Below are 18,908 nucleotides of genomic sequence, written 5' to 3' on the forward strand. Positions count from 1 at the left end.
CTGAGGTCTAGGGATACAAAAAAAAAAAAAAGAAAAAACAAAAAAAAACACCTCAAATATATTTTCTTCAGTGTTTGAATGAAGTGTTTCAGTGTGAAAGAATAAGGAACAGGAAACAAAGAGAAGTTATCAACTGAAAGTGGCACTCAGTTGCTCACATGTATTTTTTTCATTCATATTTAGACAAAAAAGCAATCCTAATGTTCTCAAGAGTCAGCAGTTTTGACAGCCCTTTAACAGAAAAAAAATCAGCATTTGAAAAATTTTAACAAGGTGTGTATAATTAAAATTGAGGTAGGCAGGCAAAAACTACAATTATTTGTGTATAATGCTGCCTAATCTGGAAAATAACTGTTCAGAGGCACCTTTACTAATACTTAAATGTTATTTCAGGTTCCAGAAAGATAATCATTATCAACAGATTTTTTACTAAAGATAGGAGATTAAAGATAGGTGCCAAAATTAGCAAACCAGAAAACCAACTCATCTTAAAGTAAATATTAACCTAGTTTTAAATGTGTATAAAGTGCTTAAATTGAAAAAAACTACAACCATGTGTTTTATTTACTACTTGAATCTTACTTTCAAAATTTTAAATTATAACATGAAAGGATGTTTGCATCTATTTTCTTAATGTTCATCTTGGATCATTTAGGAGGAAATTACTGTACCAGTGTGTACAGTCACACAAAGGCTTTGCACATGTTAAGTTCTCTGACACTGATGTAACTGGTGAAATGAGACTGAACTAGATGATCACTAAGGTTCTCTTTATTTATACCATTACAAACCAATGGAATACTGGTACCAAAAAAAAAAAAAGATGCAGAAATTCTATATGTACTGATGTGGAATAATGGTGATGACAGCAGCAATAACTATCATGATGAGAGCCTGAGTTATACCCACTTGTAACTTACTTTACATGAAACCAATTCATCCCCTAACAACTTTGGGAGGCAAGTACTCTTTGTACTATCCCCATTTGATAGCCAAAGAAAGCGAAGGCATGCAGGTGGAACAACTTGTCCAAGGTCACCCAGGTAGTTAATGACAGAGTTGGGATTTCAACCAAGGCAGATTCGTTCTGGAGTCCATACTCTTAACCACTATAAAAAGTCAACAAATACTTACTGAAGTTCTACTAAATTGAAAGTGAAAGAAAGTAAGGTACAGAATATGATACAGAATGTGTCCATTAAGGACCTAATTAAACTCAAAAGCTTTTGCACAGCAGAGGAAACCATAAACAAAATGAAAAGACAACCCACAGAATGGGAGAAAGTATTTGCAAACGATGAGACTGACGAAGGATTAGTCTCTGAAATTTACAAACAGCTCATGCAGCTCAATATCAAAAAAAAAAAACCCAATCAAAAAATGGGCAGAAGACCTAACCAGACATTTCTCCAAAGAAGACATATGGATGGCCAAGAGGCACATGAAAAGATGCTCAACATCACTAATTCTTAGAGAAATCCAAATCGAAACTACGAGTTATCACCTCACACCAGAGAGAATGGCCATCATCAAAAAGTCTACAAACAAGAAATGCTGGAGAGGGTGGAGAAAAGGGAACCCTCCTACACTGTTGGTGGGAATGTAAATTGGTACAGCCACTATGGAGAATAGTATGGAGGTTCCTTAAAAAACTAAAAATAGAACTACCAGATGATCCAGCAATCCTACTCCTGGGCATATATCCAGAGAAAAACATGGTTCAAAAGGATATGTGCACCCCAATGTTCATTGCAGCACTGTTTACAACAGTCAAGACATGGAAGCAACCTAAATGTCCACTGACAGATGAATGGATAAAGAAGATGTGGTACATATATACAATGGAATAGTACTCAGCCATTAAAAAGGAATGAAATAATGCCATTCGTAGCAACACAGATGGACGTGGAGGTTATCATACTAAGTGAAGTTAAGTCAGACAGAGAAAGACAAATATCATATGATTTCGCTTATATGCGGAATCTTAAAAAAAAAAGACACAAATGAACTCATTTACAAAACAGAAACAGACTCACAGACTTAAAGAATGAACCTATGGTTACCAGGGGGGAAGGGTGGGGGGGGGGAGAGTTAGGGAGTTTGGGATTGACAAGTACACACACTGCTATATTTAAACTAGATAACCAACAAGGACCTACTATATAGCACAGGGAACTGTGCTCAATATTCTGTAATAACCTAAATGGGAAAAGAATTTGAAAAACAATAGATACGTGTATATGTATAACTGAATCACTTTGCTATACACCTGAAACTAACACAACATTGTTAATCAACTATACTCCAACATAAAATAAACATTTTTTTAATGTGTATATTTGTGTAACGAATGGGAAAGAAGGATATATCCATGTTTGCCTATACTTACATAAAATATTTCCACAATCTCAAACTAGCGGCTGCCTCAGAAGAGGGAAAATGGTTAGCTGGGGGACAGGGGCAGGAGACAGACTTTTACCTTTTGAACTGCGAACCATGTGAGTATACTACATATTCAAAGAGTCTAATCAAATTCTGTGATCTACATATGATAAAGTTAAAACTAGATATTATCAACATTAATGAGCTAGAATATTAAGATTAGAAAGAATATGCCTGGGCTTCACTGGTGGCACAGTGGTTGAGAATCTGCCTGCTAATGCAGGGGACACGGGTTCGAGCCCTGGTCTGGGAAGATCCCACATGCCGCGGAGCAACTAGGCCCATGAGCCACAACTACTGAGCCTGAGCTCTAGAGCCCGTGCGCCACAACTACTGAGCCTGCGCGTCTGGAGCCTGTGCTCCACAACAAGAGAGGCCGCGACAGTGAGAGGCCCGTGCACTGATGAAGAGTGGCCCCCGCTCGCCGCAACTAGAGAAAGCCCTCGTGCAGAAACGAAGACCCAACACAGCAAGCAAGCAAGAAAGGAAGGAAGGAAGGAAGGAAGGAAGGAAGGAAGGAAGGAAAGAAAGAAAGAAAGAAGAAAGAAAGAAAGAAATATTTTTTAAAAAGGAAGAAAGAATATGCCTGAAATCCTGCAGTAGTTACCATCAACCCCACAAGGGGATGCTGCAGCTCTACAATTGACAAAGGAGGCTGAGTTTTAATTTGACTTAAAAGAAAACTGCATTCACATTTTTATATTTCCTTACATGCAAGGAAGTATAAATGAATTAGCAGATGTTTCTATTTCATGCTGTATAAATTTTAACACATACTTTTGGGCAGGTTACTTTTAAAATGTTATTAGCAAAAAAAAATAAATCTATGGGAATAAAATTAACTTCTGTTTGTTAGTGTTCTTACATCCTGCCTAGGTAGTTCTACAAATTTTGCCAAATTTGGAGGGCCTCCAAATTGGAGACCTCTTACTTAAAATAAGGCTACAATGGCACATTTCAAGTTCACTTTGAGGGGCCTTGGGAGGCACAATCACTCACATTTTATTTTGTACCAAGTGGAAAGGCATATCATTTTAAAGACTTAATGAACTGAGTTCAGAAATTTTCATTTTAAAATGTATGCTAGGGACTTCCCTGGTGGTCCAGTGGTTAAGAATCCACCTTCCAGTGCAGCGGATGCGGGTTCGATCCCTAGTCGGGACACTAAGATCCCACATGCAGCAGGGCAACTAAGCCCACGCACCACAACTAGAGAGCCCATGTGCCACAACTACTGAGCCCGCATGCTCTGGAGCCCACACACCACAACTAGAGAGAAGCCTGTGCAGTGCAACGAAGAGCCCGCACACCGCAACGAAGATCCTGCATGCCACAACTAAGACCCGATGCAGCCAAATAAATAAATGAATAAATATTTTTTAAACAGTATGCTAATTTTATAGAAGGTGGAAGAAGATTGGCAGGGGTGAATGACAAGCCTCAAATGTTCATCAGTTTTTCATAGTGACCAAGTTTCCATCTATGGATACATTTTGGAAATTACAGCATATAAAACGCCACCATAAAGACTAATAAATCTTAGATATGCATTAGCAAGAGGTAAAAATAAAATAAAATTTTTGAGACTCTAAATATCAGTCTACGGACTTCCCTCGTGGTCCAGAGGCTAAGACTCCGTGCTCCCAATGCAGGGGACCCGGGTTCGATCCCTGGTCAGGGGAACTAGATCCCACATGTTGCAACTAAAGATCCCACATGGCACAACTAAAAGATTCTTCCTGCCACAATTAAAGATCCCGTATGCTGCAACTGAGACCTAGGATGGATGGATGGATGGATGGATGGATGGTTGGATGGATGGATGGATGGATGGATGGTTGGATGGATGGATGGATGGATGGATGGATGGATGGATAGATAGATAGATAGATAGACAGATAGATAGATAGATAGAAAGAAATATCAGTCTACTAGGGAGAACTGTTTGAGGACAACAGAGTCCAGAGTGAAGAATGCCTGACGGCACTCAGGAGAAGCAAAATCCTAAAGGTAATGAGACTGCTGTCCACAGTAAGAAACATCTGAACACTCAGTTTCAACTCCTCTTCCAGGCACCTGAAACTGAGCCCTGAAAAGGGGGCCTTAAGAGGCAAATGAGAAAGGCATGCTGTTTATACTCAGTTGAAACCCAAGTCTAGCATGAGGGCTACTGGGCAACCTACTGGAAGGGAAAGGATATACACGCTTTTAAGTGCTGTAGACAGAAAAGAAAAAAAAAAGTTTCACACTGATTCTACTAAGGAAACTAACATCAGTTTAATGTCCGAACATTAACATGAGTTTAATGTCACTATTAGAAGTGACATGAAAAGGTAATATTGTAGCCAATATTGGGCCGCTAGAGCTCCTGAAAAGTGTGTTAACTGGATCAGCTCAACAACATCTAGATCCTAGGCATTTAGAAAATAACCTCAGAGCCATCCATGGTGCATTTCAATGGGATTTGGGGTAGGAAAATCACTGGTGAAATCCTACAATACACAATACACAGCTGAATCCCTACAATAAACCTTTTGCTTTCAAACATCTACAGTTCCCATGCCCATTAATAAAGCTTCTGAACTACAGATGATTTGTGATCAAGCATCTTCTCACATGGGCAACCCTTACATAATGTTCGAAATGTTTTATATTTTTTCTTTAGAGTTAAGATTAAGTTTTTGAACAGGAAAATATTCCTAGGCAATTCAGTTCTTTTATCTCAGTACCAGAGGACAAGTCATAAAACTAATATAATTGTACTTATATTTCTGCAACAATAAATTAATGGCCAAATCAGTTAATGTTAATAACTTTGGGCTTATCCATTAAAAACTTAAAATATGCTCAAAGTAAGCATTTATTTGCATATACAGTGCATGAAAGGGGATGACCTACTATGTAGTTCACTACAATGTTTGTCTTCTTACCAGGCTTGATGAGAAGAATCATTTCTTAACACGTTCACAGGAACCTTAATCTCACCGAGGAAAACATCTTGGACCAGGTTTCCATTGTTCCACAAGTCGATCCTGAAAATTTAAAAACTGGCTTTATTTTTTGCAAACAATGTGTAAGAGAACGCACATGACCAAAAAGCTTCAAATTACTATGATTCATATTATAGCATTAATTTACGGTTCTGGGTACTTCTGCCATAAGCATCTTTGCCACAGACGTCTGCCTCAAGCACTTTTTGCCGCAAACATTTTCACCACATAACTAATTGGTCAAAAGGCAATTCTGTGATAAAAGATAAAATAAAAAAATAAGAGAGACACTAAAAAAGACACAAACATAGGGCTTCCCTGGTGGTGCAGTGGTTGAGAGTCCGCCTGCCAATGCAGGGGACACAGGTTCGTGCCCCGGTCCTGGAGGATCCCACATGCCGCGGAGCGGCTGGGCCCGTGAGCCATGGCCGCTGAGCCTGCGCGTCCGGAGCCTGTGCTCCGCAACGGGAGAGGCCACAGCGGTGAGAGGCCCGCGTACCGCAAGACACAAACATAAAACATAAAAAATAAACAACAAAATTAAAAAGACTTTATTGCAAAATACAAAATTTGAATACATTCAAAATGTGTGTAAATTCATGGCAATGCTGCGCAAATACTGATTCTATTTTGTGGGCTGTACCTAAACGCTTATCTTCCAAGTCTTTCGTTCACAGTATTTCACACGTTGTTTTTGTTTTTGCTTCTTGATTTGTCTCCTCATTCAGCATTGCACTTTTTTCCTAAAATTTCTTCCTTCGTTAAGAGAGGTATGCGTTTCCAAACTCTAGGACGCGTATTGGTTTCTGAGTTTTGTACTGAAGCCTCCACACTGTTGTTTGTTCTTGCCATAGTGTCACATGTCTGCTGATGGATGCTTCGAAGTTCTATGTGAAATGTGGCTTTGACTCTGTGCCTTTCAGGCCCTCAGCCTCTTTCTCCTCCAATGTGGTCTGTTTCCAAATAAGAAACCAACCCTTGGGGCAAATCACTGTCACCTGTCCGCTCAATGAAGCTATCAATAACGTCGATAACCAGGAGAAATGCTAACACATTTCAACCAGTTGAAACCAAACTGTCAACCAGTTATTTATGGCCTATTAGTCATGTGGCAAAAATGTCTGCGGCAAAAATGCCTGCGGCAAAGATGCTTATGGCAAAAGTACCAGACATAATTTTACATGCTTAAAAACAAGAGATGTTAGCATTGTCTTATACCTCACTATCTAAACTAAGAAAGCAGAATACTGCAGTAGCTTTTACTTAAAAGCATAGAAAGTGACTATCTTAAATAATCTAAAAGAAAGCACTTAAGTTTCTTAGTTTCAAAGTCTACGCTTTATTTTAACCTGTAAAAATAAGGACTACAGAGTTCCTTTTTTGTTTTTGAGAAAAGAAACCAACACAAGACTACGGTTTCTTTCTCAATTAAAACCAGTTAATATGTAAAGACAGGTGATTTAGAAAAATACATTACCTGATCATTCCAAACATGTGATTAATACACCCTTTAGATGAACACACTGTTAACACCACACCTATACATGCATTTACAAAACTTTCCCCTCCCAAACAGCATAGATATTTAAGACCTAGGAAATAGCACAAACTTCAAACACATGCACCTGTTGAATCATCTTACAAGACTTCTTACCTCACTGAAATTTCTGTTAGACAGCAGATATGTTAAGAAGAATAAAAAAATTATTTCTAAATTGGCTAATATATAATTACTTTTCTATATATTCTTTGCATCCATTATGCTATGATTTTGAAATTTAAGGAGCAATTAAATTTGGGAAAAACTAAAAATAGAATAAAATAGGTGAAAATTAGCTCATTTTATTTTTAAAATAAATACACCTTAACTATTAGTGCAAAGAAATTGGATTTTGAAAGATTATTTGGGTTTAAATTAGATGCACATTCCTCTAAGTTTCATCGATTACGTTGCTAAAGAGAATTCTGTTAAGCTTGAGTCACCTTGTTCAGTTAAATTTAGGATTTTCTTTTGGCACAGAACATAGCAATTCTGTAAAACCCCAAGACACATACCTAATTTCCAGCTTTTCAATGTCCTCCTCTTCTACCTGAAACTGGGACTTTCTGGTGTAACTACTGGATCTGGTTACCTATAAACAAAATATTTTAGTAAAAAAATTTTTAAGTATCTTTTTCTTACATGAACTTTAAAAAACTATCATCCCTAAAATGTTTGATTGTGTATATTATAAACAGAGGAAAATGCCTAAGTAATATTTTACCCAAAAGATAAATACAAAAACAGCTATGGAAGTAGCAGAATGGCAAGAATAAGGTGGCAAAAAAAAATCAAAATCAACCTTACCTCCATACCCTTCCTTATCAACTCAATCTATGGCAACACTGGGTTCTCTGGCTCATATGTAATCTCTTGGTGACTCAGAGTAAAAGTGTTCTATTTCAGGGAAGCTGCATAGGCTAGGAACTGTCTGAAGACCTTCCCACATTTCTCAAGATACCAATGCCACCCGTATACTTCCTTCTCACATTTTTACCAAAAACATCAAGGCCGTTGGCAGGAACTTCCTCAACTGCTGTCCACCTGAACATGTCCGTTCCCACACAGGCCTGTTTACTGGATGAGTGTTCTCATCCTCTTCCAAACAAGATGAGATGATCCTCCTCTTTTCTAAGACTGCTCCGTCCCCACACAGTATGCAGTAATAAGCACGCAGTAAACACGCAGCAAGCATTCGATCTATTTTAATTACAGCTTTCTTGACCAGACTGTTCACCTCACTCAAGTCTAAGAAAAACTCTCCCCTTAAATTATGGTCTTCCTATCTCTTTCCTTTCACAGACAGATATCTCAAAACTGTTACCCATCCTTACAGCCTCCACTTCCTCACCACCCACTCACTACAGTAACTCCTTATCATCTGGCTTCCTCACAGATCACCCTCCCCAAACCCCTCTCTTACTCATCAAGTCTGGTGATGACATTCTTAGCTCTCACCTTCCTTGACCCCTTTATCTGGACCAGTGACCATACAACCATACTCCCTTCTCCCAGAGCTGCTCTGGTCTTTGAGTTTACCCAGCACTATCCTGGCCACCTTCTGCTCTCTTTGCTTCTTCCTCTGTTACTTCTTCCTCAGAACCTATAAATATGGGTTTCCTCCAGGGTTTTATATTTTATTTCGCTCTAAGAGCTGCACAGTGCTGTACAAAGTGCTTTCACATCCATTATCTCTTTTATTCATCAGAACACTGCTCTGAAGCAGGCAGGGCTAGATTTACTACCCTCATCTTGAAAATGAGGAAGCTGAAGTACAGAAATTAAGAGACATACTCAAAGTCGAATACCTAAGATGTGGCAGAACCAACCTTCTTCACTTTTCTCCTCTATTGTACACCTCTGCTCCCGTGGCTTTCTTTCCTGACTTGCTGTAAGCAAGTCTTGATTCTTTATCTACAACCATCACCCATCTCGGTCATGAACTTCCCATGGGAGGATTTTACATATCTGAGTTCAAGCTCATTATGCCCCAAACTGAACCACTTATGTCTTCCTCCTTAACTTTTCTATTTTTTTCCAGATTTGAAATCATGAAGACATTTGACTCCTCATTTTCTCTCTTCTTCTATAACCAATTTTTTATCTTGCCGTCTGCAGTTTCTTTCTCATCCATCTCTTCCTCTCATTTCCATATTACTCTCTTGAATCAGAGCCCCCCCACTTTCTGCTTTTTCCTTTTTTAAAAAAACACCTAAGCTACAACAGTCTCTTGATCTCTGTTCTCTCTCTCAGCCATCTGGCCCACAGATCACGGTTAATTCTTCCCAAAACAGTGCATTACTCATTACTTCCAGGTTCAAAAACATTCAATGGCTAACACAGCACTTCAGCCTGGCTCTCAAGGCCTTTCATTAGTTGGTCCTACACTTATCTTTTTAAGCTTAGTTCCCATTATTCCCTTTTAGTCAAATCACTACTTGCTACTCTTTGGACATAACTTTATGCTTTTCTGTCTCTCTGTCTCTGCTCAAAATGTTCCTTCTCTCATACTCTTTCCTCTGGCTTAACTCACCTAGAGCAGAGCTACCCAGTATCTACTACTGCATTTTACTGCTGAGTGTATGCACGCATGTGTATGCTTTGGGTCTCCTGCTCTCACTAGAGCACAGAGATTGGACTTTTATCTTTATAATCAACTCAACAAAGGGCCCTTTGAATGAATGGTTCAAGGCCTAATATGTATGCTTGCATATAGCAAAGAGGTCAGGTCTTGACTGTCAAAGGACCATCTGCTTGCTGCTGCAAGTCGCCCCTTCTTGGTTTTCTCCAGGCTAGATGTAACAGCCATTTGTAAGTACAGAACAACTGAACTGAGCAAGTCCTGAGCCGGGAAATGGGGCGTCTCACACTGGCGCACTTTCTTTTGTTTTCTTTCTTCCTTGCCCCCACCCCCCACGATTCCTCCTACTTCCATCTTGGCATTTCTTCAACTGTGTTCCCTTATTGAAGCACAGTAATCAGGCAGGGCTAGATGTGCCCTTGCTCTTTTCACTTTGAAACACCAAGAAAAACACACACAGAAAGAAGGAAAAGCACAAAATGTAACTCTTTTTTTCCAATCTTCCCTACATGGTAATCTCAACTGCAACGTATTCTATGGGTAGAACACACTCTTTCAGAATCGAGTTTGATTATTTTTGTTTTTTTCCTATAGTTAGTTTTCTAATAATATGAAAAAGGATTTATTTAACAAATGCTCCACAGTAAAGAACTCCAAAGCACTGTATTTTGGGCAACTTCAAGGCAGCTGACGTTCTCTATGAAAATAAGCATGTGTCCATAGAGTGATTTAGCTAAAAAGAACTTAATAATAAGGCCTTAATCATATAATACTTTATAGTCTCAAAGCATTTTCGCATTTGAACCTCCTAAAAACTCTGAGTTAGGTAGGGATGCTACTGGTTTCTCTTACAAAATTATCCTTTTACAAGATAAGAAATTTGAGTCTCCCATGTAGTGATTTGGGACCAGAACCCAGATCTACCAAGTGATATCGTACTTATTTAACTAGTGGTTTTCAAATAATATTCTGCACAAGAGTCCTGGGGCCACTGCATGTTAGGTCAGGGGCTGGATAAGGTAGGGTTCTGTGTGAAGGGGGTTGTGATATTGAGGATGACTGAAGAGTAGGTGTGGTCCTAGACCTCCCCATCCTCAAATCAATCAGAGCTCTGCCATTATTTGTTTTATGCACTGGGCCTCTACTGTGTTACACTGTGGTTCTACTGCTTAGAAATGCTTAGTTGCATTAGTTAATAAAATTATGACTATGGCCAGAATTTGAAAAAAGAAGTAAATCAGCATTCAATATTAAATGTTAACATTTAAATAAAACAAAATGTTACCTCAAAATAAAAGATTTCATTAAACTGCGGATTGCTTGTTTTCTTCTTTACTTTTGTCTTCTTTTGGTCATTCCTGTTCCAATGTGGTAGAGTTTTACCTTGTAGAACTTAATAGTACACAATTATAAAACATGCTATTTCCAACCAGGGAGCCTGACCTCTTTCTGTTTAACTGTTAAGATGACTCGGGGAAGGCAGTAGCTTTAAATATTACTTGGGGGAAAAAAACTGAGGTGTCTCTAAAACCTCAAATCAAAGAATACACAAATTGTGTATACCTGATATATGCCAAGATTTTATTATTCTATGGTTATACTAGATTGACTGCCAAGCTTACTTCAGGGGTTTTTAATAACACATTCTATTATATAAGCAACTCAAAATAAATGGTAGAAGGAAGACAATGAGATTCAGGGTACCTTTATCTATGCTGAAAAATACCAGAGGAACACGAAAAGCATTCTTAGTTTACTTCTTGGGCTTCAGCCACAATGTGGCTTTTTTTTTTTTTTTTTTTTTTTTTTTTTTGCTGTACTTGAGCCTCTCACTGTTGTGGCCTCTCCCATTGCGGAGCACAGGCTCCGGACGCGCAGGCCCAGCGGCCATGGCTCCCGGACCCAGCCACTCCACAGCATGTGGGATCTTCCCGGACCGGGGCACGAACCCGTGTCCCCTGCATCAGCAGGCGGACGCTCAACCACTGCGCCACCAGGGAAGCCCCACAATGTGGCTTTTTAAAAAAACTTTTTATTTTGAAATAATTACAGATTGAGAGGAGGTTGCAAAGAAATGTACAGGGAAGTCCCATGTAACCTTTCCCCAGCCTCCGCCAATGGTAACATCCTCCAAATGACAGTACAATATCAAAACCAACAGTGACTTTTTAGAACAAATTCACAACCCAAATAATTCCTATCTGTACATTACTAAGCAATTACACTAAAGAATCTATCAGGTATTGATTATAAACCAAAACCAAAACCAAAAATAGCTCCACTAGATTAAACATTTTTAACACACAAAACTCAATCCCTCTGATAGTATGAATGTTATAGGACTGAGTATCTGCGTTTAGCAAACAGGTCAGGTTTATATTTTTAAATAAAAAAACATCTATAATAATAATAGGATACTATTGTTTGAGAACCCAGTAAGTACCAGGCATGGTGCTTTACATACATAGGGACAAATACATTTTTCAAAGTGACTTACTGGCGATTTTCTAAAAAATAAGAATACATAGCTTGCAGTTGGGAAGAAGCAGTGAATGTCTATGTGTATATACATGTGTTTGTGTAGAGGGAATAGTATGCTCTTTTGTTTCCTGATTCTAAACCTTCAAGTTGTAGACAAATTTCAGACTAGTCAGGCTCTGAAAGAAACCATAATGAAATTATAAAACAGAAAATACTAAAAAGTGTGATAGGTTTTCCATAAATTATCATAAGTAATTAAAATCAATGATACAGTGCACTTCACCATGTTCTGGTACTTCAGCAGTTTGTCTACAGCTTGGAATTCTCTCTGTACAGCACAGATGCCATGAGCAAAAAAGGTATTTTTAGTCCTGAGTTGTTTTCCAGATAAAAATATAGAAATTCCTTTGCTATTTTGAGCTAGCATTTATTAAAACAGGATTCTACCTGCAATAAAATCTAAGACGTTTGAAACTAGGAAGGCTGATGATGAATGAAGGTCAGGTTTATGTTTTTAAGTACATTTTAACTACTATAAAACACAGGTTGCTCCCTATAGCCTGAGTCTGACAGATTTGAAATGGCACTCACTTTTTTTCATAAAAATAGGAGTTGGTTGTTTGAAAGTGAATAATAGAACTAACCGAAGATTTTTCTTTCAAAGCATTCGTTACTTTGTGTCATAAATAGCTATTTAGCAAGTTCTCTTAGAACTTTAATTTTGTAACTGTTAAACTTTAAAACTTAAAAATCTAATACTAATTCAATAAACATTACCTAGAAGGGCCCACAAGAGAAACTGTTGCATAAGGGTCACAGCTTTGTCCATTTATGAGAGGCAACCCATGGCATGCCTTGACACTAAGGAAGAATAAAGAAAAATCAACATTATTATATTCAAGTTAAACAACATAAAACATTTATATTCAAGTTAAACAACCTAAAACATTATCTTTAAATACGAATTAATACATTCAAAGGGTTAAAATTGTTTTCCACATGTCTGAAGTTGTATGCCTACATACCACCTACCCAAACATATGTACATATGCATTTATTTACTTTTGCTGTATTTCCAAATAGGACTAGACCACCACAGTCAGTACTGAGACTACCAAATAATATTTGGATATACACAAGGTCTATCCAACAAGGTACACGCTGTGGTTTGATAATAACATTAAAACTACTGTGGCTTCTAAAAAGGAAAAGAAAGCTGTGTGAACCTTAAAGGAGACACTACAAACCAAGTCAAATCTGTGGCATCATATCCTCTGCTAAAGCATGAATGAGAAACAAGGAAACAGCTGTGGTTTCCACTTAAAATCTGATTCATAAATAAAGGGCAAGCCACATACAGTTCTGCAGCCTCTTATTCTGACTCTCAGTAACAGCTCCTGCATCATTCTGTAGAAGTTTTAGACCATAAAAACCAAGGTCATCTCATCCACTCCATGACAACAGTCATTGGTATTTACAGAGAACACAGAATCTGACTGAATGACCTGCTCCTCAAATTTTCTCTTTATTGAGTTCATGAATTTAGTTTAGCATCTAAGGGTGTGCATTTCCCAGTGCCTACAAGAAACTCATGAGTGTTAGTGAAAAGTATTCTTTGTTGAAAGATGTGGGCTATTGAGCAACATCCTAATTTCTCTCCACAACCCACAGATCATATACGTGGGTGAGGTGCAAATGGTGTGCTGCCGAGTAAAGAAAGAAATGATAATATGACTCATTTCTCTTAAATTGGGTATCAAAAATCAAATTTAAAAATTTCTGAAACTAACCGAAGAAAGTACAGGCCAAGATAACAATTCTGATTATTAATGTCAGGCCTGGGAACAGTCAAATTTTCCCACTGTACATACTGTTTGAAATTTACACTTCTCAGGCTAAACCTCAAAATGATACCCGATTTTGATATAGTATTTGCAGTTTACTATTTATTTTCACAAAATGCATCAAACTCTCACAACTGCCTTTAAGAAGGGTATCATCATGCCATTTTAAAGAAGAAAGTAAGGCTCAAAAAGCTTACGTGAGAAAGTAACAAAATAAGGCTAATACAACTTGTAAGAAGTGGGCCGAGACTCAACTTCTACTTTCTTAACCCCACTTCTAAAATTTAAGTCCTCCTACAGTCCCACTGTGCCTGAATATACTGTATTACTTTCCTTCTAATACCAAATTTATCTCATGTAAACACTAATTATGTAAAATCTTAATCATAAAAACTCACTATAATTTTATGAGGTATAAAAACACTGAGAGGACTTCCCTGGTTGCACAGTGGTTAAGAATCCACCTGCCAGTGCCGGGGACACGGGTTCGAGCCCTGGTCCAGGAAGATGCTGCAGAGCAACTAAGCCTGTGCGCCACAACTACTGAGCCTGCGCTCTAGAGCTCACGAACCACAACTATGGAGCCCACGTGCCACAACTACTCGAAGCCCATGTGCCACAACTGCTCAAGCCCGCGCACCTAGAGCCCGTGCTCCGCAACAAGAGAAGCCAACGCAATGAGAAGCCCGTGCACTGCAATGAAGAGTAGCCCCCGCTCACCGCAACTAGAGAAAGCCCGCGCACAGCAACAAAGACACAACACAGCCAAAAATAAACAAACAAATAAATAAATATGTTTTTTAAAATAAAATTTTTTTAAAATGAGAATAATGGGGACTTTCCTGGTGGCGCAGTGGTTAAGAACCTGCCTGCCAAAGCAGGGGACACGGGTTTGAGCCCTGGTCCGGGAAGATCCCACATGCCGCGGAGCAACTAAGCCCGCGCGCCACAACTACTGAGCCTGCGTGCTGCAACTACTGAAGCCCACGTGCCTAGAGCCCATGCTCTTCAACAAGAGAAGCCACTGCAATGAGAAGCCCACTCACCGCAATGAAGAGTAGCCCCCGCTCGCTGCAACTAGAGAAAGCCCATGAACAGTAATGAAGACCCAATGTAGCGAAAAATAATAAATAAATAAAATAAATAAATTTATTTAAAAAAAGAGAAAAATGCTGTTCAGTATACAAACACTTCTTTAAGAATACCCACAAACCAAAAAAAATACCCATAATCCAAAAGTGTGAGTCTATAAAAATAATCAGAAGTACTCTTAATTTTTAAATCTAAGTATAAAAATTGGGTTTTCTGACACACAAGTAGTATTATTAAATACAGATTATTTTATCTGCTACGTATGTTATGAAATATTTTCCTAATTACCTAGGATACAACTATTCTTCTAATTGGTAAATCAAGCAATTTCACGTCATAAACCATGGATAAGCTGAAAATGAATGTTAAAATAAACTTAGTATGCTAAATTATCTTGTATTTTATTTATATATGACACATAACACATTTGATATTGACACATTTTTTAGGAATTACAAAGGAAAATAAGTTTAGTCCAGACTTGTTTATAATACAGAATGATCTGATTGTTTTCCTTGGATTTTTTTTTTTTTAACTAAAAGACAAATATTAACTTCTACATACAGGAGTACGTAGTACAGGGAGTAACAGGGAACAGATATATCCTCCCACCTCAAACACTTAAAAAAAAAAAAAAGGGTAGTATCAGCAGCTCAGGACAGTGATCTCTGATGGGGGGAATAAACAAAGTGAGCCCTCTAACTGTCCCAGCCTACTGTTAGATGGTCTCCCTGAGAAGAAAGAAAGGGCTGTCAGCTGGGGAAGGCCAAAGTGACTAGAGTTCCCAGGGCACAGTACTGGAGGAAAGACAGCTGCACAGAGAGAAAGAAACCTCCAGAGAGCTACAAAAGAACTGGCTCCCTGACCCACCCATAACCGGAGTCTCCAGCTGAGTGCTGATAAACATATACATGTGAGGAAACTATCTGAGGCTGGGGAAAGAACCATTAGAAAAGAGCAGAGGGAACAGTTCCAGAAGCCCACAAATGACTAACAAGAGATCGCATGGGCCACAGTAAAAAGCTGGTAACTATGGGTTCTGCCTCAGTAGTGGGAAAATATTAGTCCCAGACTAAAGGCCACTCTTGTTCCAGCTAACAAAGCGTATAAGCAAACCACAAATGAATCAAGCTATTTCCAAGTAAATAAGTCTTCAAGTATATTCATAGGAATAAAAAAATATCTAGCAACTTCACAATATCTAGCAACCAACAGAAAATAATCAGGAACACAAAGAATGAAGAAAACACAACCCATGATGAAAAAGAAAAACAAATCAGGAGTAACTGATCCAGAAATGACACAGTTGATAGAATTAGTAGACAAGGACATGAAAATAGTTATTATAACTATGTTTCATATGTTTGGTAAAGACACAGAAGACATTAAATTTTGAAAGTCTACAAGGTTTGACATGAAAAACACACTGAGTGGCATTAACAGAAGATTAGATATGGCAGAAGAAAAGATGAGTAAACATGAAGACAGAGTAACAGACACCTTACATAGATATGTAAATGGCCTAAGCATGCCAATTAAAAAGCAGAGATTTTCAGATAGGTCAAAAAAATTATACACTGACTTTAAGACTCCTTTAAATATAAGATAAAATTAAGTTAAAAGTAAAAAAAGTGGAAAAATATAAACCATACTAATTAAAAGAAAGCTGATTTAATGGGTAATAACAAACCAAATGTCCATTAGCAAGGGTCTAGCTGAATGAATTACAGTATCTATAGGATGGAATTTTATGTAGTTGTCAAAAAGAATGAGGTAAATCTCTATTCTCTAATTACTCTGATATGGAGTGATCTTCAGGATATATTCTTAACTGAAAAAAGAGGAAGTTACAGAACTCTATAAGTGTAAGAATGGAGTGAGAAACACGAATATGTATATATATATTTTTTGCGGTACGTGGGCCTCTCACTGTTGTGGCCTCTCCCGTTGCGGAGCACAGGCTCCGGACGCAACAGGCTCAGCGGCCATGGCTCACGGGCCCAGCCGCTCCGCGGCATGTGGGATCCTCCCGGACTGGGGCATGAACCTGAGTCCCCTGCATCGGCAGGCGGACTCCCAAGCACTGTGCCACCAGGGAAGCCCACGAATATATTTTAATTTTATTTATACATGTGCATATATTTATTTGCTTATACTTGTAAAAATACTGGAAAGAAAGGCCAAAACTTTTAAATATAGGAGTTAGTAGGGTAGAGGACTGGGAATGGACTTGTTCAAAGATACTTTTATATAGTTTTGAGCTTGGCAACATAGAAAACTTTTACATTTCAAAAGTAAGATTAAACTTAAGAAATAGCCCTTAAAAAGTAAACAAAAACAAACCTGAGAAACCACACACACAAAAAAGGGAATTAGTTCAAAGGACTAGAGCACAGTATTTGATTCTATATCCTTAGCGATATATTCTATATTCTTAGAACAAACAGCAGCAAGACCTCTAAAACTTCATTCAGTAACCTAATTATCAGTGGTAATACTGGTATTATTATTTTGAATCTATTGTCTATATCTTCGAAGATAAGGTAAATAAATAATTATGTTGTTAAGTATTTATGTAAAGTTAGGGATTAAGATTTTCAATGTTAGAGGAAAGAGATACCAGTATAAAATCAAAGTTAGATTAAAAATCTTGTAATATTAAATTTAGAAACATGAAAAAAAGGAAGAAGGCAAGTAAACCAGCCAGCCAGGCAGCCAGAGTGGCTATATTAATATCAAAGTAGATTTTGCAACAAAGAATATTACCAATATTAGAATAAAGAGGGTTATTTTATAATAATGAGTTCAATTTATCAAGCAGGCATAAAAATCCTAGATGTTAAGTTCCTATTATAGCTGTAAAACAAATGAAGCAAAAACTGATAGAACTGCAGGGAGAAACTGACAAATCCACAAATAGTTGGTGATTTCAACACCCAATAAAGCAATTAAGAATGAAAGTTTAAACAATACTGTCAACCAACCTAACATAATTAACATTTATAAAAAACAGTGTAGGGCCTCCCTGGTGGCGCAGTGGTTGAGAGTCCGCCTGCCGATGCAGGGGATATGGGTTCGTGCCCCGGTCTGGGAGGATCCCATATGCCGCGGAGCGGCTGGGCCCGTGAGCCATGGCCGCTGGGCCTGCGCGTCCGGAGCCTGTGCTCCGCAACGGGAGAGGCCACAACAGTGAGAGGCCCGCATACCGCAAAAAGAAAAAAAAAAAAAAAAACAAAAAACAGTGTATCCACCAAAAGCAGAAAACACTCTTCAAATGCACACAAAACATAAACTATATTTGGGGGAAAAAAATAAGTTTTGGTAAACTTTAAAGTATTCAGATCATACAAAATATGTTGACAACAGTGGAATTAAATTAGAAATCAGCAACAAAAAGGTATCTGGAAAATCCTCAAATATTTGGAAACAAAATTAACTTACCTCTAAATAATCCCATGGGTCAAAAAATAAAAGAAAAATTATGAAGTATTTTTAAATGAATGAAAGTGAAAACTCAGTATATCAAAATTTTTGGGATCCAGCTAAAGTAGTACTTAGATGAAAATGGACAGCACTAAGGAAAGAAGAAAGATTCCCAATCACTGACCTCAGCATCAATCAAAAGAAACTTTAAAAAGAAGAGCAAATTAAACCCAAAATAAATAGAAATAATAAAAGTGAAAATCAATAAAAGAGAAAACAGAAAATATATAAAAACAATAAAATCAAAAGCCATTTCTTTAAGAAGGTCATTAAAATTGATAAGCCTCTAGTTACACTGATAAGGAAAAAAAGAGTGAAGACACAAATTACCAACATTAGGACATCACCATGAAGTCTACACATATTAAAGGGATAAAAAGGAATAACTGAACGACTTTATACAAAGAATTGTACAACTCAGATTAAATGGTCAAATTCCTTGAAAGATACAAACT

General features: G+C 37.8%; 1 protein-coding gene across 3 annotated transcripts in view; it reads right to left on the reverse strand.

Moving 5' to 3' along the window:
• The window catches only part of RASA2 (RAS p21 protein activator 2), a 125,725-nt gene that overhangs the window by 42,277 nt on the left and 64,540 nt on the right, over nt 1-18,908 (reverse strand). For all 3 annotated transcript variants that reach the window (XM_060099593.1, XM_060099591.1, XM_060099590.1), the window contains exons 6-9: nt 12,812-12,895; nt 10,839-10,911; nt 7,488-7,564; nt 5,373-5,474 (exon numbers count right to left, since the gene is read on the reverse strand). In XM_060099593.1, the coding sequence (XP_059955576.1) occupies nt 5,373-5,474; nt 7,488-7,564; nt 10,839-10,911; nt 12,812-12,895 (336 nt within the window). The remainder of the gene's footprint in view (nt 1-5,372; nt 5,475-7,487; nt 7,565-10,838; nt 10,912-12,811; nt 12,896-18,908) is intronic.

This window comes from Mesoplodon densirostris, chromosome 5, assembly GCF_025265405.1.
Source record: "Mesoplodon densirostris isolate mMesDen1 chromosome 5, mMesDen1 primary haplotype, whole genome shotgun sequence".
Classification (NCBI taxonomy): Eukaryota; Metazoa; Chordata; class Mammalia; order Artiodactyla; family Ziphiidae; genus Mesoplodon; species Mesoplodon densirostris.